Raw genomic sequence first — 26,655 nt, forward strand, 5'->3', positions numbered from 1 at the left:
GTCTGCCATAGCGTTTCACGGACTGCGAGGACAAATCTGTGGTTTGCTTAAATAAATCCTCTTCTGGCACTCGGAGCTGTGTCCTGCTTACTTACTAGTGAGGTGAGCGTTTGGTTTGGATATATATATATATATATATATATATATATATATATACTAATTTTAAGGTAAGAGAGATCAGACAATTTGAGTATATATTTTTGGGAAACGAGCAGAGATAGAGGCAGGATTGCCAGTTTGTAATGATAAAAAAAAAAACAAGGTAACAGGCCTTAAAGATGGAGCGCTGTTGGAGGTTGTTGGTAGAGTAGCCTGTTGTTGGACTAATTGCAGCCTGTGTTGTGTCCCCTAGGGAGTTAGCATGATTTCTGACTAAGCGCTTCGAAGGTAAGAGGAGTGACTGCATGGTGCGTGAGGTGACAATATGAATTTGGGTGCGGATGTAAGTGCAGAGTGGGACGAATGAATGGAAGGTTAGTGATGGGCTTATTTGAGTGAGACTTCAGATTAAGCAGTGAGGGAGACAGGTGAGTGAAGTGCCACATGAGTGCAGGTTGTCAGTGTGCTTGTATGACTGCAGGGTGAGTTACATGGTGAACAGCGCAAGTGCATTGTGAGTGCAGAGTGATCATTGTGAGTGCAGAGTGATCAATGTGAGTGCAGGGTGAGCGGGTGAATGGTGTGAGTGCATGGGGATCAGTGTGAGTGCAATGTGATCGCTGTGAGTGCAGGTTGAGCGTGAAAGTGAGGGGCGAGAATGAGGAGCGAGTTGTCTAAATGCAGGGTGCATTCCCAGACACTTGAAGTAATTTGGCATGTTATTGACGGCAGCCTAGGGTTTCAGTAACTTCAGGGCATGAAATTAGAGAGTGCATTGTTGTTATTTTGCTTTTACATAGCGGTTGCTACAGCATGTTTTGTCATTTCACGCTGCATAGGAAAACAGAGCCATCTCTCTGTGTAATTCTCTCCTTCATTTGATCTCTATCACACTCTGCCTCGGATTCCGTTCCTCTCTTTTCTGTTCTAACCCACTTAGTTGCTCTTTCTCTCATGCTCGCCATCATCAGCGATCCTCACACTTGACACCGGATTTAATCAGCTAATTTATACATGAATAAGCACTGGTTTGGCTTAAAAACAGATGAGAATAGAAACATACACCAGGTGCTTATGAACGGCCCCCCAAAAGTACAAGAAAGAAGTGTTACTGTTCTGCTGGGACGTGACATACTCTTCATTTCATATATTGCTGCTGTCAGTGCGGTGCCACTAAAAGTAGTTATGTTTTGAAGTATCTGTTTCCACGTGGAGTAGTGTACTTCTGCTGAACAGTGCCTTATATATTGAAAATTTGTTCATTAAAGTATTGCTTGCTTTCGAACAGGGCAGGCTCTTCGCACTTGAATATATAAGGTTTTATAGCGACTTACCAGTTCTGTCCTATTTAAAGTATTGCAATCTTAATTTCAAGCCAGTGTTTGCCGGTAGTACCCACCAACACTTATTTTAGGTACTAGCACTTATTTTTTCTTAACATAAGTTGATCCAAGTGAGAGAGATAATATAACCAACATTGGCATTGCCAATAGGTCTCGCTTTTGGGACCTTATAAGTATTTAGTTATGCAGCACAATATCCTTGTTGCAACCACATCAACTGTTGCGTGGCTAAACACTTATAAGGTCCCAAAGACGAGACCTTTGAGCTATGCCAATGCTTGTTTTTCTCTTTCCTCCCAGTCTTGTACTGTGTTTCAACTTAATTTCCAATATGTTGATTCTGGAAACTTCACTGTGCTATGGTTTACTGTGATGAGTTGGTGGTAGTTGAACTGGTCTCATGAGGTATTTTACCTTCTTGATTTTTCTCTTTGTTTGGTGCAGTAGTGTATCTAGCTTTTTAGATCCAGGATGAATTTATATAGTTGATGTTTCACGAAAACAAAAAAAAATCTATGGCATGCTAATTTACCTTGCTGCAAACATCTGAAGTTGCACTTAATGACTGCACAGGTATCTAGAAGGTATTTCAGTCCCACAGGGTTGGTACATAAGCATAGTTCAACATGTATGTATGTATGTATGTGTGTTCTTATTTAGCGCTCGATGTTACCCTTGGGCTTCTCGGCGCTTGCCTTGGGAACCCGTCCTGGTTTTTCCCTGTGAGATCACCCGTGCTGGGCATCCCCAAGGTGAAAGCCAGGCATCCCACCGCGGGGGGGCCGTTGTGGAGATTAAGCAAGCTTGTTGCCCAGAGCTGCATAGTGTGAACTCGTGCTTAGAGTGGGCACCGAAGCGAGATTTATCGAGTCTGTGGACAATTGGGTTCAGGACCCTGCCGCGTTGGGAATCGAACCCTTGTCCCGGGTCTGACCTCAGCTTCAGGGTCTGCCTCCTCTAACCAGTGAGCCACACTTCGCCACCACATAAGTTAATCATTACCTAGTCTCCCCCGTGACTCCTGTTCACCTCACATAGGCGCCGTTCTGCATAATGCTGGTCTATGTACCGACAGCCTTCATGGTTTATGAATTTTATAAAAAGGCGCATGAGTTTTGTTAAACTACTGCAACATAAGAAACTAACTTGACAGGTCAGACTAGCACCTCAGTAGAAGTGCTGAAAGTCTTCGCGCATGATTTACTGAGATAGCGTCTTAAACACCCATCTGAGCCACCAGTTCACCCTACAGGTGAATGAGCTCTGTGGCCAATCTCTTACCCGTCTTTGGCTGGGCCCGACCTTTTAAACAGGAGGAAAATGAATGGGAAAGTGTAAGGTAAAGAGGCAGGAAGTTCTGGTGGTGAATACGAGAGGCGTGAGGTGAAATCAAGACAACGCAGCCTTAGCATTCACCACCTCGACCTTTGGTAGCAATGACCACCTTCTTCTGGGAAATCTTTAGGCCCTGTTTCATTTCACAAATGAAGCACTGTCAGAGCTGAACTGCTTCAGCTGCAGTGGGAGGCGAGGAGTCTCCTCTGCTATGAAATAGAAGGCAAAGAACACGACTGTCTGTTCCTTTGCTTTGGGTTTTAGCAGAGGAGAGAGACTCCCTGCCTCCCACTGCAGCTGAAGCATTTCAGCTCTACCAATGAACCCCCTCCTGAGACGGTTAATGCGTCTGCTCTTAACATAACAAAAGCATGGGCCCCCCTCCAAGCATAGGCCCCCCTCCAAGCATGGGCCCCCCTCCAACCCACCGTTACCGGAGCTCTACACGAAAAAAAGAAACCCCATTTGAAATGGGGGAAGACTTGCAAGGCGTGACAGCAAGACGAACAAAAGTAGGAGTTTAGGGTGGAGTGCGTGCCCCTCGGAGGGTGGGGGGCCGCCCCACGAATTGAAGAACTCTGCTCTAGAATTGCATTAGTTTCTCCGCAGAATTCATCGCCGGCCCCTATCATTTGTCGTAGTAGCCTGTGGCAGATGCAGGGAAGGTCGCAGGTGGACCCAGACTAAACAACTGATCATGAATTTACAATCTTCCCAAGCTCTTAACATCGAGTACGAAAGATTCACTGCAAGTCACCACCGTCTGATGGATTCTGCCCGCATTGCAGTTTGGCATTTTTCATTATTATATTTTCAGTCTCATGCTGTGACTTTTCCTTCTCATGAGTATAAGTGAAGAGTGTATTATGACAGTGTTTCTTTCCTATTTTAAAGAAAGCAGGGGTTGGTTATTGACTCAATTGTAGCGTTTTTTATATTTAAAGTGTTAATGCTGCATTGTTAGTGCAATTGTGCGTATTTACTCCAAATTGCGAATAGTAGTCAGTCTTGTCTTTATGTTTTTCCTTCGTGTGTTGGGCACGTGCTCACAGTTCCACAGTCACTGTAAATGAAGGTGTTTGTCACACAGATCAATCACCACGTAGAATGTTACAATCATTGTCTTGTCTCCTCTCTTGTCTCTCATCCAAGGCAATCACCTCCTCCACGCCCTGTGATCACCTCCTCCACGCTGCCCCGTGATCACCTCCTCCACGCTGCCCCGTGATCACCTCCTCCACGCTGCCCCGTGATCACCTCCTCCACGCTGCCCCGTGATCACCTCCTCCACGCTGCCCCGTGATCACCTCCTCCACGCTGCCCCGGATCACCTCCTCCACGCTGCCCCGTGATCTGCTCCTCCACGCCGCCCCGTGATCTGCTCCTCCACGCCGCCCCGTGATCTGCTCCTCCACGCCGCCCCGTGATCTCCTCCTCCACGCCGCCCTGTGATCTGCTCCTCCACGCCGCCCTGTGATCTGCTCCTCCACGCCGCCCCGTGATCACCTCCTCGCCGCCCCGTGACCACCTCCTCCACTCCGCCCCGTGACCACCTCCTCCACGCCGCCCCGTGACCACCTCCTCCTCGCTGCCCCGTGATCACCTCCTCCTCGCTGCCCCGTGATCACCTCCTCCTCGCTGCCCCGTGATCACCTCCTCCACGCTGCCCCGTGATCACCTCCTCCACGCTGCCCCGTGATCACCTCCTCCACGCTGCCCCGTGATCACCTCCTCCACGCTGCCCCGTGATCACATCCTCCACGCTGCCCCGTGATCACCTCCTCCACGCTGCCCCGTGATCACCTCCTCCACGCTGCCCCGTGATCACCTCCTCCACGCTGCCCCGTGATCAGCTCCTCCAGGCCGCCCCGTGATCAGCTCCTCCAGGCCGCCCCGTGATCACCTCCTCCAGGCCGCCCCGTGATCACCTCCTCCAGGCCGCCCCGTGATCACCTCCTCCAGGCCGCCCCGTGATCACCTCCTCCAGGCCGCCCCGTGATCTGCTCCTCCACGCCGCCCCGTGATCTGCTCCTCCACGCCGCCCCGTGATCTGCTCCTCCACGCCGCCCCGTGATCTGCTCCTCCACGCCGCCCCGTGATCTGCTCCTCCACGCCGCCCCGTGATCTGCTCCTCCACGCCGCCCCGTGATCTGCTCCTCCACGCCGCCCCGTGATCTGCTCCTCCACGCCGCCCCGTGATCTGCTCCTCCACGCCGCCCCGTGATCTGCTCCTCCACGCCGCCCCGTGATCTGCTCCTCCACGCCGCCCCGTGATCTGCTCCTCCACGCCGCCCCGTGATCTGCTCCTCCACGCCGCCCCGTGATCTGCTCCTCCACACCGCCCCGTGATCACCTCCTCGCCGCCGCCCCGTGATCACCTCCTCCACGCCGCCCCGTGATCACCTCCTCCACGCTGCCCCGTGATCACCTCCTCCTCGCCCCGCGATCACCTGCACCCAAACCCCTGCTGCCCAGATGCAGTTTCTCTGGAGACAAGATCTGGTCTCCCTTGACCGGTTGGTTCTTGACCTCCAGACCTATTTTACCCATCAGCTTCTAAGCTCCGCTACAATATCCCTGCACCTCAACCTCAACCTCAAGCTTCCTGCTCCAAGACCAATTCCTTCTTTGGGTTGTTGATGATGACCCTAGCACTTTGCTCCCCAACTCATTGGTTCATGCACCCCAAACCCATTTTCCTGGTGACTGCTGATATCGGCTCCAAGTGCCCAGCACGGAAGCTCCATGCTGGACCCATTCTCCCAAGGGTCTGCTGACCTGTTTTCACAGGTTCATGCACCATAGACCCATACTAATTGGTAACTGCTCCCTTCACCCAACGTCAGAACTGCTCTTAGGGAGGGATTTCGAGGGCGAAGCTCCCGTATTCCAAACTCAGGACTGTCCTCACAGAAGGCCGCTGATCTTGTCTCTCATGTTCTTTGTTTCTCCCTCTAGATCCGCGGCGGCAGCCGCCATCACCGAGCGCCATGGTGGATTACTACGACATCCTAAATGTATCGAGGAATTCTACCCAGGAGGATATCAAGCGAGCGTGAGTTATTCTTTTTTTTCTTCATAAGCCTGACTTCATGTGCTTTTCATCCAATCATTTTGCCGCTTTTCGTTCAATGCTAACTTGGCTTCTCCTGTCCTAATACACAAGGCTGAGATGAGAGTTCAATACCTGGACTCTCGCCCCACATTACATATAGTGTAGGTAGCAGCAGTGCAAGCTTCTTCATTCACTTAGCAGTTACAGTGCAGGCAGCAGCAGTGCAAGCTTCTCTCATATAAATTACATATAGTGTAGGTAGCAGCTGTGCAAGCTTCTTTCTTCACATAACAGTTACAGTGCAGGCAGCAGCAGTGCAAGCTTCTCTTATATAAATTACAGTTAGTGCGGGTAGCAGCAGTGCAAGCTTCTCTCATATAAATTAGTTAGTGCAGGCAGCAGCAGTGCAAGCTTCTTTATTCACATAACAGTTACAGTGCAGGCAGTAGCAGTGCAAGCTTCTCTCATATAAATTACAGTTAGTGTGGGTAGCAGCAGTGCAAGCTTCTCTCATATAAATTACAGTTAGTGTGGGTAGCAGCAGTGCAAGCTTCTTTATTCACATAACAGTTACAGTGCAGGCAGTAGCAGTGCAAGCTTCTCTCATATAAATTACATATAGTGTGGGTAGCAGCAGTGCAAGCTTCTCTCATATAAATTACATATAGTGTAGGTAGCAGCAGTGAAAGCTTCATTCACATAACAGTTACAGTGCGGGTAGCAGCAGTGCAAGCTTCTCTCATATAAATTACAGTTAGTGTGGGTAGCAGCAGTGCAAGCTTCTTCATTCACATAACAGTTACAGTGCAGGCAGCAGCAGTGCAAGCTTCTTTATTCACATAACAGTTACAGTGCAGGCAGCAGCAGTGCAAGCTTATCTCATATAAATTACAGTTAGTGTGGGTAGCAGCAGTGCAAGCTTCTTCATTCACATAACAGTTACAGTGCAGGCAGCAGCAGTGCAAGCTTCTTCATTCACATAACAGTTACAGTGCAGGCAGCAGCAGTGCAAGCTTCTCTCATATAAATTAGTTAGTGCAGGCAGCAGCAGTGCAAGCTTCTTTATTCACATAACAGTTACAGTGCAGGCAGCAGCAGTGCAAGCTTCTCATATAAATTACAGTTAGTGTGGGTAGCAGCAGTGCAAGCTTCTCATATAAATTACAGTTAGTGTGGGTAGCAGCAGTGCAAGCTTCTCATATAAATTACAGTTAGTGTGGGTAGCAGCAGTGCAAGCTTCTTCATTCACATAACAGTTACAGTGCAGGCAGCAGCAGTGCAAGCTTCTCTCATATAAATTACAGTTAGTGCAGGCAGCAGCAGTGCAAGCTTCTTCATTCACATAAGTTACAGTGCAGGCAGCAGCAGTGCAAGCGTCTCATATAAGTTACAGGTAGTGTGGATAGCAGCAGTGCAAGCGTCTCTCATATAAATTACAGTTAGTGTGGGTAGTAGCAGTGCAAGCTTCTCTCATATAAATTAGTTAGTGCAGGCAGCAGCAGTGCAAGCTTCTTTATTCACATAACAGTTACAGTGCAGGCAGCAGCAGTGCAAGCTTCTCATATAAATTACAGTTAGTGTGGGTAGCAGCAGTGCAAGCTTCTCATATAAATTACAGTTAGTGTGGGTAGCAGCAGTGCAAGCTTCTCATATAAATTACAGTTAGTGTGGGTAGCAGCAGTGCAAGCTTCTTCATTCACATAACAGTTACAGTGCAGGCAGCAGCAGTGCAAGCTTCTCTCATATAAATTACAGTTAGTGCAGGCAGCAGCAGTGCAAGCTTCTTCATTCACATAAGTTACAGTGCAGGCAGCAGCAGTGCAAGCGTCTCATATAAGTTACAGGTAGTGTGGATAGCAGCAGTGCAAGCGTCTCTCATATAAATTACAGTTAGTGTGGGTAGTAGCAGTGCAAGCTTCTCTCATATAAATTAGTTAGTGCAGGCAGCAGCAGTGCAAGCTTCTTTATTCACATAACAGTTACAGTGCAGGCAGCAGCAGTGCAAGCTTCTCATATAAATTACAGTTAGTGTGGGTAGCAGCAGTGCAAGCTTCTCATATAAATTACAGTTAGTGTGGGTAGCAGCAGTGCAAGCTTCTCATATAAATTACAGTTAGTGTGGGTAGCAGAAGTGCAAGCTTCTTCATTCACATAACAGTTACAGTGCAGGCAGCAGCAGTGCAAGCTTCTCTCATATAAATTACAGTTAGTGCAGGCAGCAGCAGTGCAAGCTTCTTCATTCACATAAGTTACAGTGCAGGCAGCAGCAGTGCAAGCGTCTCATATAAGTTACAGGTAGTGTGGATAGCAGCAGTGCAAGCGTCTCTCATATAAATTACAGTTAGTGTGGGTAGTAGCAGTGCAAGCTTCTCTTATATAAATTACAGTTAAATGTAATGGTGATACTTGTAAAGCGCACTGTTACCCCATCTCGGGGTGTCCTGGCGTTAAAGACCGCTGGGGAACCCGTCCTGGCTTTCCCTGTGAGATGGTTCCTTCTGGGTATCTCCAAGGTGAAACCAGGCATCCCCGGCGTCTGTGGGGGGCCGTTGTAGAGATGAGGCAAGCTTAATGCCCAGAGTTGCCGAGTGTGATCCCTGGTTAGAATCGGCACAGAGGCGAGAATTACTGAGTCCGTTGACCCTGGTCCACGACCCTGCCGCGTCGGGAATTGAACCCTGGTCCCAGGCCATTCTCTGCTTCCGGGTCTGCCGCCTCTAACCAGTGAGCCACACCACTCCACAGTGAGCCACACCACTCCACTTAGTTAGTGTGGGTAGCAGCAGTGCAAGCTTCTATCATATAAATTACAGTTAGTGCAGGCAGCAGCAGTGCAAGCTTCTCTCATATAAATTACAGTTAGTGCAGGCAGCAGCAGTGCAAGCTTCTCTCATATAAATTACAGTTAGTGCAGGCAGCAGCAGTGCAAGCTTCTCTCATATAAATTACAGTTAGTGCAGGCAGCAGCAGTGCAAGCTTCTCTCATATAAATTAGTTAGTGCAGGCAGAAGCAGTGCAAGCTTCTCTCATATAAATTACAGTTAGTGCAGGCAGCAGCAGTGCAAGCTTCTCTCATATTAATTACATATAGTGTAGGTAGCAGCTGTGCAAGCTTCTTTCTTCACATAACAGTTACAGTGCAGGCAGCAGCAGTGCAAGCGTCTCATATAAATTACAGTTAGTGTGGGCAGCAGCAGTGTAAGCTTCTCTCATATAAATTACAGGTAGTGTGGGTAGTAGCAGTGCAAGCTTCTCTCATATAAATTACAGTTACAGTGCAGGCAGCAGCAGTGCAAGCTTCTCTCATATAAATTACAGTTAGTGTGGGCAGCAGCAGTGTAAGCTTCTCTCATATAAATTACAGTTAGTGTGGGTAGTAGCAGTGCAAGCTTCTCTTATATAAATTACAGTTAGTGCAGGCAGCAGCAGTGCAAGCTTCTCTCATATAAATTACAGTTAGTGTGGGCAGCAGCAGTGTAAGCTTCTCTCATATAAATTACAGTTAGTGCAGGCAGCAGCAGTGCAAGCTTCTCTCATATAAATTGCAGTTAGTGTGGGTAGCAGCAGTGCAAGCTTCTCTCATAAATTACAGTTAGTGCAGGCAGCAGCAGTGCAAGCTTCTCTCATATAAATTGCAATTAGTGTGGGTAGCAGCAGTGCAAGCTTCTCTCATAAATTACAGTTAGTGCAGGCAGCAGCAGTGCAAGCTTCTCTTATATAAATTACAGTTAGTGTGGGCAGCAGCAGTGTAAGCTGCTCTCATATAAATTGCAGTTAGTGTGGGCAGCAGCAGTGTAAGCTTCTCTCATATAAACTGCAGTTAGTGTGGGTAGCAGCAGTGCAAACTTCTCTCATATAAATTACATATAGTATAAGTAGCAGCAGTGCACGCTTCTCTGATATGAATTAGTGTGGGTAGCAGCAGTGCAAGCTTCTTCATTCACATAACAGTTACAATTCAGGTAGCAGCAGTGCAAGTTTCTCTCATATAAATTACAGTTAGTGTGGGTAGCAGCATTGTAAGCTTCTTCCTTCACATAACAGTTACAGTGCAGGCAGCAGAGGTACAAGCGTCTCTTTTTTTTTTTGTAATATAAACTTTATTTCGGCAATCATGCCTTCAACCTTTTCTTTTTTTTTTTTTTTTTTTTTATTTGCAAGCTGATGAGAAAGACATAACAAAATACATAAGATAGAATACAAAGTATAAATAGCACGATCTTAACAAAATCTGATATCAGTTTTCCACTTGGAACGCATTTCAAAGTAATTCATTCTGTACATACATGAATGATACTATCAAAGCCATAGAAAAAAAAAAGGTATATCAGTACATCTGTGAAATGATAGTCGACTGAAGAAAAGGAAGAGGAGAAAAAAAAAACATGTATATCTCCTTTCTCCTCTTCTCCACTTACGCAAACACTTAAGCAAGCATTTAAGCGGACACAGGGCCATCGATAAAGTCGCCCCATATCTTCTCAAATTTTTTTCGTGAGCGTGTTCCTCTGAGATTAGCTAACCCAAGTTCCATAGAGCGAGTTTCGTTAACTAATGACCACCATTCCCAGATGTTAGGAGGTTTGGGACAAATCCAAGCTCTAGTCAATGTAAGTTTAGCACAGGACATAAGAATTATTATCAGAGCGGATTGGGATAGGTAAGTAGAATATAAATCAAGTAGTACAGTTGATGCGGTAAGCGTAGGTAGAAATATCTTTTTGATTTCTAAAATTTTAATTATTTCCCCCCAAAAGTCCTTTAGCATTGGGCAAGAGAACAGCATATGTTCTAGGTCTGCTGCATAAGCAAGGCATTTGGGACATTTGGTGCGGTCCCCTTGAGTGTTGTTGTGGGACCACTTTGAGATCTTCTCCGGTGTATAATATAGCATACAAACTGTGCGAAACTGTAGTAGTCTTAAGCTAGATGAGCGTACAGTATTGTTGATGTTAACTAAAGAGCATCTGATTTGCTTAGACGTTATATTTAAACCAGTTTTACTGCTCCATTTTTGAGCTAATTGTAAACAGTCATCAATTTTAACAGCACAGAAATGTTTGTATGCCTCGCTTATCACTGATTTGTTTTTAGTGGAGTATAAACAATTCCAAATATCAGAGTCTAGGATATTAAATAGCTGCTTCTTTCTAATTAAGAAATCATGTATTTGTATATATTTGAACCTCATATTGTCCGTCAAATTGTAAAGGGTTTGTAGAGTATGAAAGTCTAGAAACCCTTGTGCGCCATATAGGTCCCCCAAAGTATTAATACCATGAGTTGACCATCTACGGGCCATTCCATCGTTGAATATTCCCGGAAGACCAGGGTTGTCCCAAAGCTGTAGTTTCGGATGATAAAAAGACGTTTTGCAGTAGACCAAAATGTTATCCCATATCCTGATAATGTCTTTGACGGTCTTGAATTTCACCCTTTTGTAGTAATTGGGGTCGTTAACTCGCTGTAAAAACATATTAGATTCAGATTTTAACATAAATACATGAAAAAGAAAAGTATCTTCCATGTATAGCAGAGATCGGAGGCGCCTAATAAATGAGGACCAGAAGTATAGTTTAACGTCTGGAAAGTTTAAGCTGCCTTTGTCTGTGTTATTTTTAAGAAGCTTCAGCGATCTTCTGGCTTTTTTATATCCCCAAATGAAGCTACTAAAAATCCCGTCAAGCTGTTTAAAAAAGGAGTTATTTAGAGCAAGTGGAATGGAACGAAATAAGTATAAGAATTTGGGAAGTATCTTCATTTTAATGAGGTTAATTCTGCCAATTATGTTCAAAGGTAATCTATGCCATTTTTTTAATGTGGCGATGGTATATTTAATTAATTCATTGTAGTTAAGATTGTTTATTTCTCGTATTTTCGACGTAATTTTAACACCTAAATAAGTAGCGGTCTTACATATCTCAGGGACATTTGTTATTGGTTAGTAGTTAGCTATGATTTGTGTTTTATTTGAGTTTAATTTATACCCAGATACTTTGCCAAATTTAAGAGCCTCTATGTTAATTCCTTCTAGGGTCTGGATAATGTCAGAAGAATATATAGCAATGTCGTCAGCATATGCTGTTATTTTTAGCACCTGTTCATTAGATTTAAACGGTATGATTTTGGGTTGTGTTTGAAGGGAGTGTAAAAATGGTTCTAGTGAAAGGGCAAATAATAACGGTGATAGAGGACAGCCTTCGCGAGTGCCCCGCAATATCAAACAATCTGTAGAGGTCAGTCCCCCATAGCTAATACATGCTGAGGGGTTATCATATAGCGCTTTTATCCACTTTAAAAAGTATCTATTAAACCCCATTTTAGTCATAACACGCCACAAGTAGTCCCACCCCACCCGGTCGAAAGCCTTCTCAGCATCCAGTAGTATCATACCGAGTGGGGTGGACTCAGTCTCAGCCACGTCAAATGCTGTAATAGCCATATTGACGTGTGTGGTAGTATCCCGCCCAGTAACAAACCTGTGTTGCTGGGGGTTAACCATTTTGGGCATAAGGGGAGGCAGTCTAGTAGCTAAGATTTTTGCAAATATTTTTGCGTCTGTGTTGATCATAGAGATGGGTCTATATGACCCTCTTTCCTGTTTTGGTTTGCCTTTTTTAAGAAAGAATATTATTTTGGCTCTGTTCCAAGATTTGGGTGCCTTACCGGTTTCCCCAATCAGTTGCATTACCCGTAATAGCAGAGGTGCGAGTTCCTCTGAGCAAATTTTATAAATCTCTAGAGGGATTGTGTCTTCTCCTGAAGCCTTTCCGGAGGGTAAAGCAATAATAGCTTGGCGTAATTCTTGTCCAGTGATTTTTTTCCGACATGAGATCTGATTCTGATTGGCTAAGTAAGGCTAAAGGAAGCTCATCTAAGTAATTCTGTATTGTAATTTCGTTTGGAGTGGATTCTGGAGTATATAAGGTCCTATAAAACTCTGCAAATTGCTCCAGTATGTCATAAGGTTGATCATGTAGTAGAGTGTCACACCCCCGAATGCTAGCAATTATAGTACTGGCTCTATCTTCCGCTGCTTTATACGCCAAGATTTTTCCAATTTTATCCCCGCCCTCATATTGTTCGATCTTATATTTGTGTAAGTTAATACTATTTTTTTTAATACTATATTTGCTTTTATTTCTGATTTCAGTTGATTTAATTTAAAGCCTATTTCTACTGCTGTTGGCAAATTAAGATGTAGTGCAGTTGACAGCTGTGCTTCTTGAGCAGAGATACTTAAGATCAGAGATTCATTAAGTTTTTGACGTTCGAGATTTTGTCTGAGCACATATCCTTGCGTAAACCCCCTGATACTTGCCTTACAGGCGTCCCAGACTTTGTTACATATGGCAGAATCTTGGTTAATTTCTATAAATTCAGTAAGATGAGTTCTTAGCTGTGAGATATAAGCGGGATCTGTTATCAGCGTCTCATATAAATTACAGTTAGTGTGGGTAGCAGCTGTGCAAGCTTCTTCATTCACATAACAGTTACAGTGCAGGCAGCAGATGTGCAAGCGTCTCATATAAATTACAGTTAGTGTGGGTAGCAGCATTGCAAGCTTCTCTCATATAAATTACAGTTAGTGTGGGTAGCAGCAGTGCAAGCTTCTCTTATATAAATTACAGTTAGTGTGGGTAGCAGCAGTGCAAGCTTCTTCATTCACATAACCGTTACAGTGCAGGCAACAGCAGTGCAAGTTTCTCTCATATAAATTACAGTTAATGTGGGTAGCAGCATTGCAAGCTTCTCTTATATAAATTACAGTTAGTGTGGGTAGCAGCAGTGCAAGCTTCTCTCATATAAATTACAGTTAGTGTGGGTAGCAGCAGTGCAAGCTTCTCTCATATAAGTTACAGTTAGTGTGGGCAGCAGCAGTGCAAGCTTCTCTTATGTAAATTACAGTTAGTGTGGGTAGCAGCAGTGCAAGCTTCTCTCATATAAATTACAGTTAATGTGGGTAGCAGCATTGCAAGCTTCTTTATTCATGTAACAGTTACAGTGTAGGCAGCAGCAGTGCACGCTTCTTCATTCACATAACAGTTACAGTGCAGGCAGCAGATGTGCAAGCGTCTCATATAAATTACAGTTAGTGTGGGTAGCAGCATTGCAAGCTTCTCTCATATAAATTACAGTTAGTGTGGGTAGCAGCAGTGCAAGCTTCTCTTATATAAATTACAGTTAGTGTGGGTAGCAGCAGTGCAAGTTTCTCTCATATAAATTACAGTTAATGTGGGTAGCAGCATTGCAAGTTTCTCTTATATAAATTACAGTTAGTGTGGGTAGCAGCAGTGCAAGCTTCTCTCATATAAATTACAGTTAGTGTGGGTAGCAGCAGTGCAAGCTTCTCTCATATAAGTTACAGTTAGTGTGGGCAGCAGCAGTGCAAGCTTCTCTTATATAAATTACAGTTAATGTGGGTAGCAGCAGTGCAAGCTTCTCTCATATAAATTACAGTTAATGTGGGTAGCAGCATTGCAAGCTTCTTTATTCATGTAACAGTTACAGTGTAGGCAGCAGCAGTGCACGCTTCTTCATTCACATAACAGTTACAGTGCAGGCAGCAGATGTGCAAGCGTCTCTCATATAAATTACAGTTAGTGTGGATAGCAGCAGTGCAAGCTTCTCTCATATAAATTACATATAGTGTAGGTAGCAGCAGTGCAAGCTTCTTCATTCACATAACAGTTACAGTGCAGGCAGCACCTTTGCAAGCTTCTCCCATATAAATTACATATAGTGTAGGTAGCAGCTGTGCAAGCTTCTTCTTTCACATAACAGTTACAGTGCGGGTAGCATCAGCGCAAGCTTCTCTCCTATAAATTACAGTTAGTGTGGGTAGCAGCAGTGCAAGCTTCTTCATTCACGTAACAGTTACAGTGCAGGCAGTAGCAGTGCAAGCTTCTCTCATATAAATTACGGTTAGTGTGGGTAGCAGCAGTGCAAGCTTCTCTCATATATTATAGTTAGTGCAGGCAGCAGCAGTGCAAGCTTCTTTATTCACATAACAGTTACAGTGCAGGCAGCAGCAGTGCAAGCGTCTCATATAAATTACAGTTAGTGTGGGTAGCAGCATTGCAAGCTTCTCTCATATAAATTACAGTTAGTGTGGGTAGCAGCATTGCAAGCTTCTCTCATATAAATTACAGTTAGTGTGGGTAGCAGCAGTGCAAGCTTCTTCATTCACATAACAGTTACAGTGCAGGCAGCAGCAGTGCAAGCTTCTTCATTCACATAACAGTTACAGTGCAGGCAGCAGCAGTGCAAGCTTCTTCATTCACATAACCGTTACAGTGCAGGCAGCAGCAGTGCAAGTTTCTTTATTCACATAACAGTTACAGTGCAGGCAGCAGCAGTGCAAGCGTCTCATATAAATTACAGTTAGTGTGGGTAGCAGCATTGCAAGCTTCTCTCATATAAATTACAGTTAGTGTGGGTAGCAGCATTGCAAGCTTCTCTCATATAAATTACAGTTAATGTGGGTAGCAGCATTGCAAGCTTCTTTATTCATGTAACAGTTACAGTGTAGGCAGCAGCAGTGCACGCTTCTTCATTCACATAACAGTTACAGTGCAGGCAGCAGATGTGCAAGCGTCTCTCATATAAATTACACATAGTGTAGGTAGCAGCAGTGCAAGCTTCTTCATTCACATAACAGTTACAGTGCAGGCAGCACCTTTGCAAGCTTCTCCCATATAAATTACATATAGTGTAGGTAGCAGCAGTGCAAGCTTCTTCATTCACATAACAGTTACAGTGCGGGTAGCATCAGCGCAAGCTTCTCTCCTATAAATTACAGTTAGTGTGGGCAGCAGCAGTGCAAGCTTCTTCATTCACGTAACAGTTACAGGGCAGGCAGCAGCAGTGCAAGCTTCTCTCATATAAAGTACTGTTAGTGTGGGTAGCAGCAGTGCAAGCTTCTTCGTTCATGTAACAGTTACAGGGCAGGCAGCAGCAGTGCAAGCTTCTCTCATATAAATTACAGTTAGTGTGGGTAGCAGCAGTGCAAGCTTCTCTCATATATTATAGTTAGTGCAGGCAGCAGCAGTGCAAGCTTCTTTATTCACATAACAGTTACAGTGCAGGCAGTAGCAGTGCAAGCTTCTCTCATATAAATTACAGTTAGTGTGGGTAGCAGCAGTGCAAGCTTCTCTCATATATTATAGTTAGTGCAGGCAGCAGCAGTGCAAGCTTCTTTATTCACATAACAGTTACAGTGCTGACAGCTGCAGTGCAAGCTTCTCTCATATAAAGTACTGTTAGTGTGGGTAGCAGCAGTGCAAGCTTCTTTATTCACATAACAGTTACAGTGCGGGTAGGAGCAGTGCAAGCTTCTTCATTCACATAACAGTTACAATGCAGGCAGCAGCAGTTCAAGCTTCTTTCATCCACATCAATTACTGTACAGATAGCAGCAGTCCAAGCTTCTTTCATCCACATCAATTACAGTACAGATAGCAGCAGTGCAAGCTTCTTTCATCCACATCAATTACAGTACAGTAGCAGCAGTGCAAGCTTCTTTCATCCACATCAATTACAGTACAGTAGCAGCAGTGCAAGCTTCTTTCATCCACATCAATTACAGTACAGTAGCAGCAGTGCAAGCTTCTTTCATCCACATCAATTACAGTACAGTAGCAGCAGTGCAAGCTTCTTTCATCCACATCAACTACAGTACAGTAGCAGCAGTGCAAGCTTCTTTCATCCACATCATTTACAGTACAGTAGCAGCAGTGCATTTTATATTTACAGAAGAGGTACCGGACAATCGCCAGCATTTCATGTTCTGTGATTTCCTACTCCTATAATGCATATAGTGAAGACAGCCATGTATGCTTTCGTATCACGCCCACAAATCTTGCTGGTTTATCGTTTCATTATACGTAGTTGCATTTTGGTCCTTCTGTGTTCAGTTTTCTGCTATAAATGCAGGGATACAACAAGTATCTGAATTCAAAGAAAGAACACGTTACAAAAAATTCTTGGCAGGAGTAAACATAGATGTATTGTTTTGTAAGCTTTATAAACATTAAAGATTTTTAAAAAGTATCACTTGATTGTCATGTTTTTGGGGGATCAGTTGAACAGCTAATTAAAGATGTGGAGCTTCTGGCTCTGATGTGCCGCCTGCTACATATTGGTGTTCAGTGACGCAAACAGTAACTCAAGTGACTGTTAAATGGCGCCGGGGTCTGGTTTTGAGGTGATACGAAGGTTTAGAGCGGGCTGCGAGCGCTGAGGGCGATGTGCCAGGTGCGCTCCAACCCTCCTCCCGAGACCCATGGTGCAAGTAGCGCCCTATTTTAAAGTGCTGAGACACTCCTGTATTTGTAGTTCTTTTTCTTTAGAATGAGCGCCCTGCTCTTCTAATTTTTTTAAGCACTTTTTTCACCTTTTTATTTTCACTTTCACGCCCCCAGGTTAGGGTGGACGATTAGACAGTCCATACTGCCGGGGTATAGTCCTGATGAATGCCTTGGTAAACTGAAACCACCCGTATGGCAGAAACATGTTGACTGACTTATTGTATTTAGCTGAATTTAACCAATCCTAAAACCTTGGCATGTAAATTCAGACACATAAATACTCTTCACCTGTGTCTTAGGGATCACTCATTAAAATACATTTTTCTTGATACCCTCTTAGGCACTTTTAATTGTAGTAACTCTCACGTCACGCCCTTTTCACACAACCAGCTCCGCAGTCTTTCTGGCGTCGTAGCACACCAAAGAGGCACTCGGCCTCTTTGGTGGGGCCCAGTGATGAAGCATGACACTGACTAGGTCGGTGTGTGAGGGCCTTCCTACTCAACTTGAGTGAGTGTGTGACTATTCTCAACTTTGCTCCAGTTTTGTGGCAGTTCTAAGACTGACCTGACCTCTCTTTTTGTGTTTAAGTGCATTTAACCGGGGACTGAGAGAGTGTCCTTGAATCTCCCTACCTCTCCCTTTGTTGTAATGTTAAATGGCGCCTCCATCTTCAGTTCACAAGAGCTGCTCCCAGGCGCATGACTCGATCCAGAGCTATACAACAAGAACAGAAGTGCCTGGTGAGCCCTTCACCCCTGCCATCCTGATGAAAGCCTGGCAGCATCTAATGGACTGCTTGGTAGGTGGAAGGGCAGGGGATACAGATGAGTTATCCTCGCTGTCCACAAGGAGGCCAAAGGTTATGAAAGCATGCCTCCCTCCGGCTGGTTTGCCCTCAGCTGGGGCTGATACTCGATACTCTACGTCAAGGCCCCCTGAGGGGCGGGCCACCAAGGAAATTACCCGTTTGTGAAGGAGGAACTGTTTCCACTGTACCTTTCTCAAGACGACATAGAGCCTCTTTTCTCCAGATGTTGGTGAGGGTTGGTTGAGAAGGGGTGGGGCTCTTTTCTCAAGCTGTTGGTGAGGGGTGGTTGAGAAGGGATTGGGCTCTTTTCTCACAGCTCAGCCTCAGCGGGGTGCTCCACAGGTCCTTTGATACGGGCGGTTGCTCGTGTCTGCTTCAGGTTTGAGGTGCTCCTTGTCTGCCGCTGTTCCAGGCCAGTGGGACCAACTCCTCAGTGGTGGTGGTGGGGCGATGCACTCCCCCCTTCAGTAACAGCATAGAGCGTCCCCCGTCTCCTCAGGGTTGATGTGCAGCACGTTCCCTTACCTGGAGTCACCTTGTGCCATCTGCCTAGACCCGCCCCTCGGATGAGTCCTTGTCTGCTGGAGGGCCATCTGCGAGGAGACTCCCAGCTCCTATAGTCAGACTTGCAGATCTGTCACAGACAACCTCTCATGTGCGTACCCTGTTCCAGGGTGTGGCAGATGGGAAGGCAGTCTGACTCATTGACTGCTGTTCTAGGTCTCGGCATCCTCCATGACCCTGGTGTGTGCCTGGTCAGACAACGAGTGCAGCATTGCACCAATGACAGGCCGGTGATGGCAGAGGCTTGTAGAGTATATCTGTTATTGACATTTTGTATAACACCCAGGAACAGTAATTCATCCTATAAATGTCTACTGTCTAAACCCTTATTTGCATGTATACATCACCTGTATGGTCCTTAAAATGCACCACCTACATCTTGAATGATTGCCCTTTATAACATTCATAGTTGGAGTTTAACAACATGATAATAAACTGACTAGACAGCAGTAGTATCACCCTCGCTGATTCTTCTCCTTCCTCCAGGTCTTGTCCTACTCCATAAAGGCCCACTCTAATCCGTATCACCCTCTCACTCCTCTTCGCCCTTGTCCCAAGTCACTTAGAAAGTAAATCAAGGCACTCGGAGAATCCCTGCAGCCCTCACACATGTTCCTAGGAGCTCGACTAGCATTGTTTGGATTTATGGGGTGCTTTAGGTAAACGCCACGGTCCAAAGGAAATTCACTCTATCCTGCTGTTGATACAAGGACGAAGAGGCGCCCACACTTATTAGGTCTCGCACCTGGCGACGCAGCGCAAAGCGCTGTCGCCAGCGAGACCTATAGTCTCCGCCTATGCTTTCAAGGGCTTGCAAGGGTGACAGGAGATGGGCACGCGCAGCCTGCAGGCCATCGGATCTGTGGACGATCGCGTTCACCACATACAGTTAAGCGCTGTGCCCATCTCCTGTCTCCCTTGCAAGCCTCATGCCCTTCTCGCATGCAGTAACACAGCCACACCCCACCCTGCTTTCGGTTCGCGTTACTTAGGCCGCACACACACAGAGACACACGTGCGCGCGCATACACTCCACGCGCGCACACACACACCCGCCCAGTACAACTAAGCCCTACTCACCGCATCGGCGGCCTCAGCCGCCACTCCTGACTTCTGCAGCCTCTGCGGGGCTCTCCCTCAGGCATGGGAGCCCCGCGTCACCACTGCACCTCTGGGCCAGCCACTCTGTGGGCGCGGGCTTCCCGCAGAAGGCGGGAGTCCCGCCCCACGACAGGCGTGACGCTCCTGAACTTCCGGTTTCGGGAATTGAACGCTCACAGCTTGTTTAATTCTGCAGTCAGGCTAAGCGACAGCTGTGAGTAATCGGTGTGCTTTTAACATTTTATTTATGGCACAATGCACTTTGTTATGCCTTGCATACTCCCTATGTTTATTAATTATTGCTGCTTGATGTGTTTTGTTAACCGAAATGATTTCCCCATGCTTGGCCATGCTTGTTCATACAACGCAGCGTGTCACCCGCAACAGTTTGTTTTCTGCCGGGCGGTTTCCGCGTCAAACGTGCACAGTGACGCACTTTAGTTATTGTTTGGTAACCCTCAGGAAATCTTGGAGAGATGCCGACCTCTTACGGAAATGTTTGCAGGGAATATTAGAAGACTACTGAATGGACTTTAATTTTGCCTACCTGCCGGGACTCTGAGCTTGGGACCTCTGTTGCTGCTTGTGTGCTCTCCCTGAAGCGCTGCATCTCGCCGGACCCGCTTCGCGGGTCCCGCTTCGCTGTGTGCGCTCCTTGTGGAATTTGGACAAGAGGATGGGTCAGGTCCAGGGAGACTGCTGTGGGGTGTGTAAGTGTAGCAGCAGGGCTGCGAGCGGTGGGACCAAGGACTCCATCTCCCAGGAGTCCCTGCTAGCCTGATCCGAGACACCTGGGCCGCTCTCCCTGTTTGCCCCGCCCCCCACCAACGGCGTTAAAAACCTTTGCCTTCCAAACCTGCTTGGGACTTTAATTTTGCTTACCTTGGGACCTCTGTTGCTGCTTGTGTGCTCTCCCTGAAGTGCTGCATCTCGCCGGACCCGCTTCGCGGGTCCCGCTTCGCTGTGTGCGCTCCTTGTGGAATTTGGACAAGAGGATGGGTCAGGTCCCTGGAGACTGCTGTGGGGTGTGTAAGTGTAGCAGCAGGGCTGCGAGCGGTGGGACCAGGGACTCCATCTCCCAGGAGTCCCTGCTAGCCTGATCCGAGACACCTGGGCCGCTTTCCCTGCTTGCCCCGCCCCCCACCAACTGCGTTAAAAACCTTTGCCTTCCAAACCTGCTTGGGACTTTAATTTTGCCTACCTTGGGACCTCTGTTGCTGCTTGTGTGCTCTCCCTGAAGCGCTGCCTCTCGCCGGACATGCTTCGCGGGTCCCGCTTCGCTGTGTGCGCTCCTTACGGAATTTGGACAAGAGGAAGGGTCGGGTCCCTGGAGACTGCTGTGGGGTGTGTAAGTGTAGCAGCAGGGCTGCGAGCGGTAGGACCAGGGACTCCATCTCCCAGGAGTCCCTGCTAGCCTGATCCGAGCCGCTCTCCCTGCTTGCCCCGCCCCCCACCAACCACCTGCCCCTATATTACCAGGCCATCCTCTCCGCTGCACGGGAGCGCCCGGTACAAGGGCGGGCCATCTAAGGCCGTCCAAGGACGATTAAGGACGGGACGGGCCACCCCCCGAACATTTGCTTACATTTCCTTTTTGGTAAGACTTCTGCCCCTCACTACTTTGCGAGTTGAACATCTGCTGTATAAAGTCTGTATTTAATACATTCCACTGTGATCTGTAACTTGTTTGCATCCCCTGTTTTTTCCTTTTTATTTATTTATTTTTTATTTTTTATTATGGCCTCCCACACGGGGAAAAGTCGTAACATCACTGTTAAAACCCTCAAATGGGGTAGCAACCGGCACGATTGACCAATTCTTTAAACGAGTTTCCATCGTTCTAGAGAAAGAAATTGCTGACACAGAGAAGCGTCTCTCCCTGGACTTACTAACGGGAAAGCGCTCCTCCCTAGGACAAATAGGGCATGCCCCTTCCCCGGTTTTGGTAAATCTAGTAGGAGATGGGCATCCGCCAACGTTCATAGGGGATGAGGATGATGAATTGATTAGCCTCAGTGGTGACGTGTCCCTTATGAATTCTTCAGCGGGGACGGACACCACGGACCTATCAAAATTATCTATAGCCTCCCCCCCCAACGACAGGTCAGTGCGGTCAATTAGAGATCAAAGGAAAGAAAAGGGAGAGAAGGGGTTCACCCCAAATGATGTGTCATGCTAAGATACAAAAAAAAACAACCCTATTTCAATAGCCCTAGCACTTTCACAGCCACTAGAGATTAACAATTTAGCTTCCCCTTGTAATCCTCCTGAGATGTCCTACGGTTCCAACCCTGAGGGTGAACTTCTGTCTAAATTAGAGGTTATGGTGAAGTCTCTCCTACTTGGAGAGAACGAGGATGATTAGTGCACAGTTAGACAAACTAGGTGAACAAATAGGAGGAAATACAGTCACTCTGGCCGAAATAGCAAAAGCGCAGGCTAAAACTGACACTGGAAATCCCGCTGTGACTTGCACCCTGATCACAGAACAACCATCAACTAGTACTTCAAATGTGAAAACTGGCACTACAACTGGGCAAAAAGTGGTGGGCAAATCGTCTAAAACAGTGCCCATTAAGGGACAGTCCAATCCACCAGTAAATGGCCACGTGAAACAAAGGGAGACTGCAGCTGTTGGAGACAAAAGGGATGGAGAGAAAAGGGAACTTGAGAATAATATCCCATCCATTAAAAATAGGACAGAGAAGGAGAACGGGGAACAGCCTCCACAGCGGTCTTCTAGATCTACGATCAGAAGAGTAGATCTACCACCAGAATCTGCTCCCTTTACCATCATCATGGCAGGAGTACCCGAGTTAGCAGAAGGAGTAAGGGAAGACCACCATGCCCTAAAAAATAAAACAATTCATTGGTGAGAACAAAATAGACCACTCCCTGCCCATGTAAATGGAGAAATCCTAACCGTTAGGCGTGCAATTTGGGTGGGTTCACGACCAAAAGATAGGAAGGGGGATGTAATAATTGTAAATTTTAAGGATCATAGAACCGTGAGATGCATTGGTGATTGGTATTGAGGCAAGAGGGGGGGACTCCATCTTCACGCACTATGTAAGTTACTTTTATCCATGAGACCCAACATCCTACCCGAAAGTGAATCCTGTAAGAAGGAACCCCTTTGATTAGAAAGAAGTGGGGCACCAATTTTCTTATCAAAATCTGCATAATTATCCACGCTGGCCCCAGTCACATAGGGGGTTTCAGAAATAAAAGCTTTCCAGTACAACAGGGATTTAACCTGCCCACTTTTAATCACTTTTCAATGCCTTACGGATTAGACGAAGTGGATTGACTTACTCCGACCATTACTGGGGATGTTGGTATTCCATCAAAACTAACCCCGTCAGCAACCACTGATATACAGGGTGCCGTCATTGTGGATGGTGAGTCAAATGACAAAATGATAGCATGTGACAGCCATCTGGTAAACCATAACCTGGTGGCCTTAGAGGGAGGAGAAACTCTTAACTCAGGGAATACATTATGCAGTAAAGTAGGTTCCCCAAGGGATGAGGGGTAATTGGTAGTTAAGAGTTCTCCCTTGGAGGAGGCTAGTCCAAGGGAATTGGTACCTCTCGTCCAGAAAGGTAAAATGTTACCACTCTTGTTTTGGAACATTGCGGGACTTCGCGCAAAGGTTGAGGATGGAAGTGCCCTAAATTATGTCCAGCACTATGAGGTGATCTGTCTACAGGAGACCTGTGCTACCGCAGAATTGCATTTGATGGGTTACAAAACCTGCTTTTCCCCAGCAAAAGCGGTTACTTATGGCAGGACAAATGGCGGTTTGATTGTTTTTATAGCAAATACCATACCGGGGCTGAAAGTCACGGTCCTCCAACTAGAATTAAATTACCAACTATTAAGCCTTTCCTTTGGGAAGAAGGAGACTGTCCTTCTGGTAAACTTTTATGATAATCTAATGGAAAGTGAGGTGGTAAAAATACTTGGTGTACTCCGCCAGAAACTTGCCAAATTGATAAAACAAATGAAAGCCACAGGTTCACCAAGTATCATTTGGGGGGGGGGGGATTTCAACCAGTATCCCTGCTCTAGAAATAATAGTAACATTTGCGGGGTGGCGGATAAACAAGATGAGCAAATCGTCCACTTCAATCACTCTATGGTAGGAGAGTCTTTAAATGAAATTTTATCCGAACTAGGCCTAGTGGTAATAAACGAGGTAAAAAAGCCTTCTGGACGACTGGATCCAACCTACTTGGGGAGAGGGTGTGATTCGACTATAGATTACATCCTAGCCACAACTACCTTGGTAAATAAACTCCAGAGGTTTAGAGTGTTAGTAAACGCTTTAAGTGATCATGGGGCCCTGGGTGTGGATCTATTCGTGGACCAGGGGCAGCTCTCACCACAGCTCATAATGAGCGTTCTCGCCCAGAATAATCTACACCTATCTAAAATGAATGGTTATGCCCTAGGGTGGGGAAAGATAGATCCAGGCGAATTAACAACTAAAGTGGTATGTGCTGTATACCCGGCCATATTGAAATGTTTAGACACTGGCACAGGGGAAGAGGAAGTTCTGCAAAATTTTAGACTAATTCTGGAAAATGTGAACAAAGCGTTAACCGTAAGGCAGAAAGGGAACAGGGACACACAAAAAGGGTGGTTCAATCATAAATGTACACTGGCCCATAAAAGTTTAAAAAGAGCACTATCAAACACAGTCAGAAACCAGGAGGAAATAAAGACGCTAAGAAGGTCCTATAGCTTAGCCTGCAAGGAAAGAAAACTTGAACTAAAACAAGCCTTATGGGACCAATTACATGAAAGTTCCTTGAATAAAAATAGTGAGGCATTTTGGAAAGTGGTGAGAGCCCTGTTCCTAGTAGACAATAAAAATCAACCATCAGTAGAGTTGGATATCGTGGAACCAGCATGGGTAAATTACTTCTCAAAAAATTTTGGGAAACACCCAGAAGTAGACCTTGCAGGCGAGAGTGATAGCAATAGCCAACAGGTAAATCCCCCGCCAATCCCATTAGTTTTTGCATTAACTAAGGTCATTGATGCAGTAAATGCAAGTAAAAGTGGGAAAGCCCCTGGCCCAGACGGGGTACCAGTGGATTTTTTTAAAAAAAGGGTATTCGACACTGCTATGAAGTGTGGGTTGCTTAAATCTTGGACCCAATCTACTATGGTCCCTAGCTTTAAGAAAGGAGACAGACAGGACGTGTCCTGCTATCGTCCAATCTCGCTCCTGGATTCGCTGGGGAAAGTCCTGGGCAGAGTTGTTCTCCAGCGTCTACAGGAGTGGGCCGAAGATGGTGAGATTCTTTCCGATATCCAGTTTGGCTTTCGAGAGGGCTTTGGGACAACGGAGCAAGCCCTGAATCTGGCGTTAATGATGGGGAAATACGTCTCAGCAAAGCGGGGTAGGTTGTACATGGTCTATGTTGACCTGTCCGCAGCTTTTGACTGTGTTTCCCACTTCGAAACTATGGTCCGTTGTCACCAAGATGGGTATGGACCCTGCCCTTGTAACCTTTTTGAGAGAGCTTTATTCAAAAGCCTCTGCCAGGGTACGCTTTGGAGTAAGGGGGAACTATCCGACTCGTTCGTGGTGGAGCGTGGTGTCAGGCAGGGCTGTGTCCTGACTCCCTTTCTTTTCTCCCTCTATACAAATGGGCTTGAGGTGGAGATGTTGAGGGGGGTGTCAGGACCTTCCTCAAGTAAGAAATCGACCAGTTCCCGCTCTTCTATACGCGGACGACGCCGTGATACTGGCACGCACTCCGCGTGAGCTGCAGAAGGCGTTAGATAGGTATGCAAGGTTCAAGGGCAGCCTGGACCTGCGTATAAATATAAAAAAGACATACGTTATGGTGGTAGAACCAGGGGAAAAAGGGGGAAAAGGTATCTTCCTTGATAGTGAAAGGATTAAAGTGTCTGCCCAATATCCATACCTTGGTATTGTGATGGATGAAAAAATAAATTGGAAACCAGCCATAGAAGCCCGAAAGCACCAGTTGCTGCGAGCAATCGCTGCTCTTATAAAATTCTCTCAGAAGTTAGGAAAGAGGCCTCCAGTAGAATTGCTCCGTATTTATAGAGCAAAGTGTCAATCTACCGCACTTCATGGGGCAGGACTGTGGGGACACAAAAACACTAATTCCCTACAGGTTGCAGAGAATACCTTTTTAAGATTTCTTTTGGAGGTGCCCAAACGTGTATCTACTTTTGCCTGTCATATGGAGCTAGGAATTCCGCATATAGAGGACTTGGCAAAAATACAACCGCTCCTGCTCTGGCGACACATCTGGACCACGACAAAGAATTCTTTTTCTAAACAGATAGTGACTGTATGTCATTGGATTACGCCGGGAAAATTGATTGGCTCATGTACGTGAAAAATGTTCTCACTGATCTAGGGTTTGGTAAATATTACTCTGCTCCGGAATTAATTGATGAAATATCCAGAAAAGATCTAAAAACAAGGGCATTGAGCCATGTAGAAGAGTTACGAATTTGTACTGAGGCAAGGAAGCCCTCGGTCCAACATTCCATGGCGGTTATGTCCACCCTAGAGATTGAGCCGTATTTGACATATGTCCAGTCACAATTCGAGCGCTTTCTATTGACAAGATTTAGACTGAACATTTTCCATAGATTGGTGGCATTCCCGACGAAAAATAGCTGGGAAGATTGTTTAACAGTGTGCCCATGTGATGATATATCAGAACAAACCACTGTGCATACCATCTTGTTCTGTAATTTTTATTCTGTACACCGTAAACTTTGGTTGATTCCACTGTTAAGAAGAATGGGTTTCAGAAGATGTCGCCCCGCTATGTTGCGCTTGCAATTTATAGAATCAGAAATGGCTTGCAAATGTATTGCGACGTTTTTAAAATGCATTTTTAAGCATAGAGTAAATCTTTGATAAAGCCTCATCGTTCATTAAAGGAAAACTGTGATAAATCCAAAATGCTTGATATGATTAAACTTTTTCAAAGTTTTTATGTATTATACATTTTTAATGAGGGGGAAATTCTCCTT

The 26,655-nt window shown here is 45.8% G+C and overlaps 1 protein-coding gene across 1 annotated transcript in view; it reads left to right on the forward strand.

The window, feature by feature from the left end:
* Window positions 1–26,655, forward strand: part of DNAJB2 (DnaJ heat shock protein family (Hsp40) member B2) — a 245,720-nt gene that overhangs the window by 46,112 nt on the left and 172,953 nt on the right. The window contains exon 2 of the mRNA XM_086954386.1: window positions 5,736–5,832. Coding sequence (XP_086810512.1) covers window positions 5,736–5,832 — 97 coding nt within the window. The remainder of the gene's footprint in view (window positions 1–5,735; window positions 5,833–26,655) is intronic.

The sequence above is a fragment of the Lissotriton vulgaris genome, chromosome 2_1, assembly GCF_964263255.1.
Source record: "Lissotriton vulgaris chromosome 2_1, aLisVul1.2, whole genome shotgun sequence".
NCBI classification, from domain to species: domain Eukaryota; kingdom Metazoa; phylum Chordata; class Amphibia; order Caudata; family Salamandridae; genus Lissotriton; species Lissotriton vulgaris.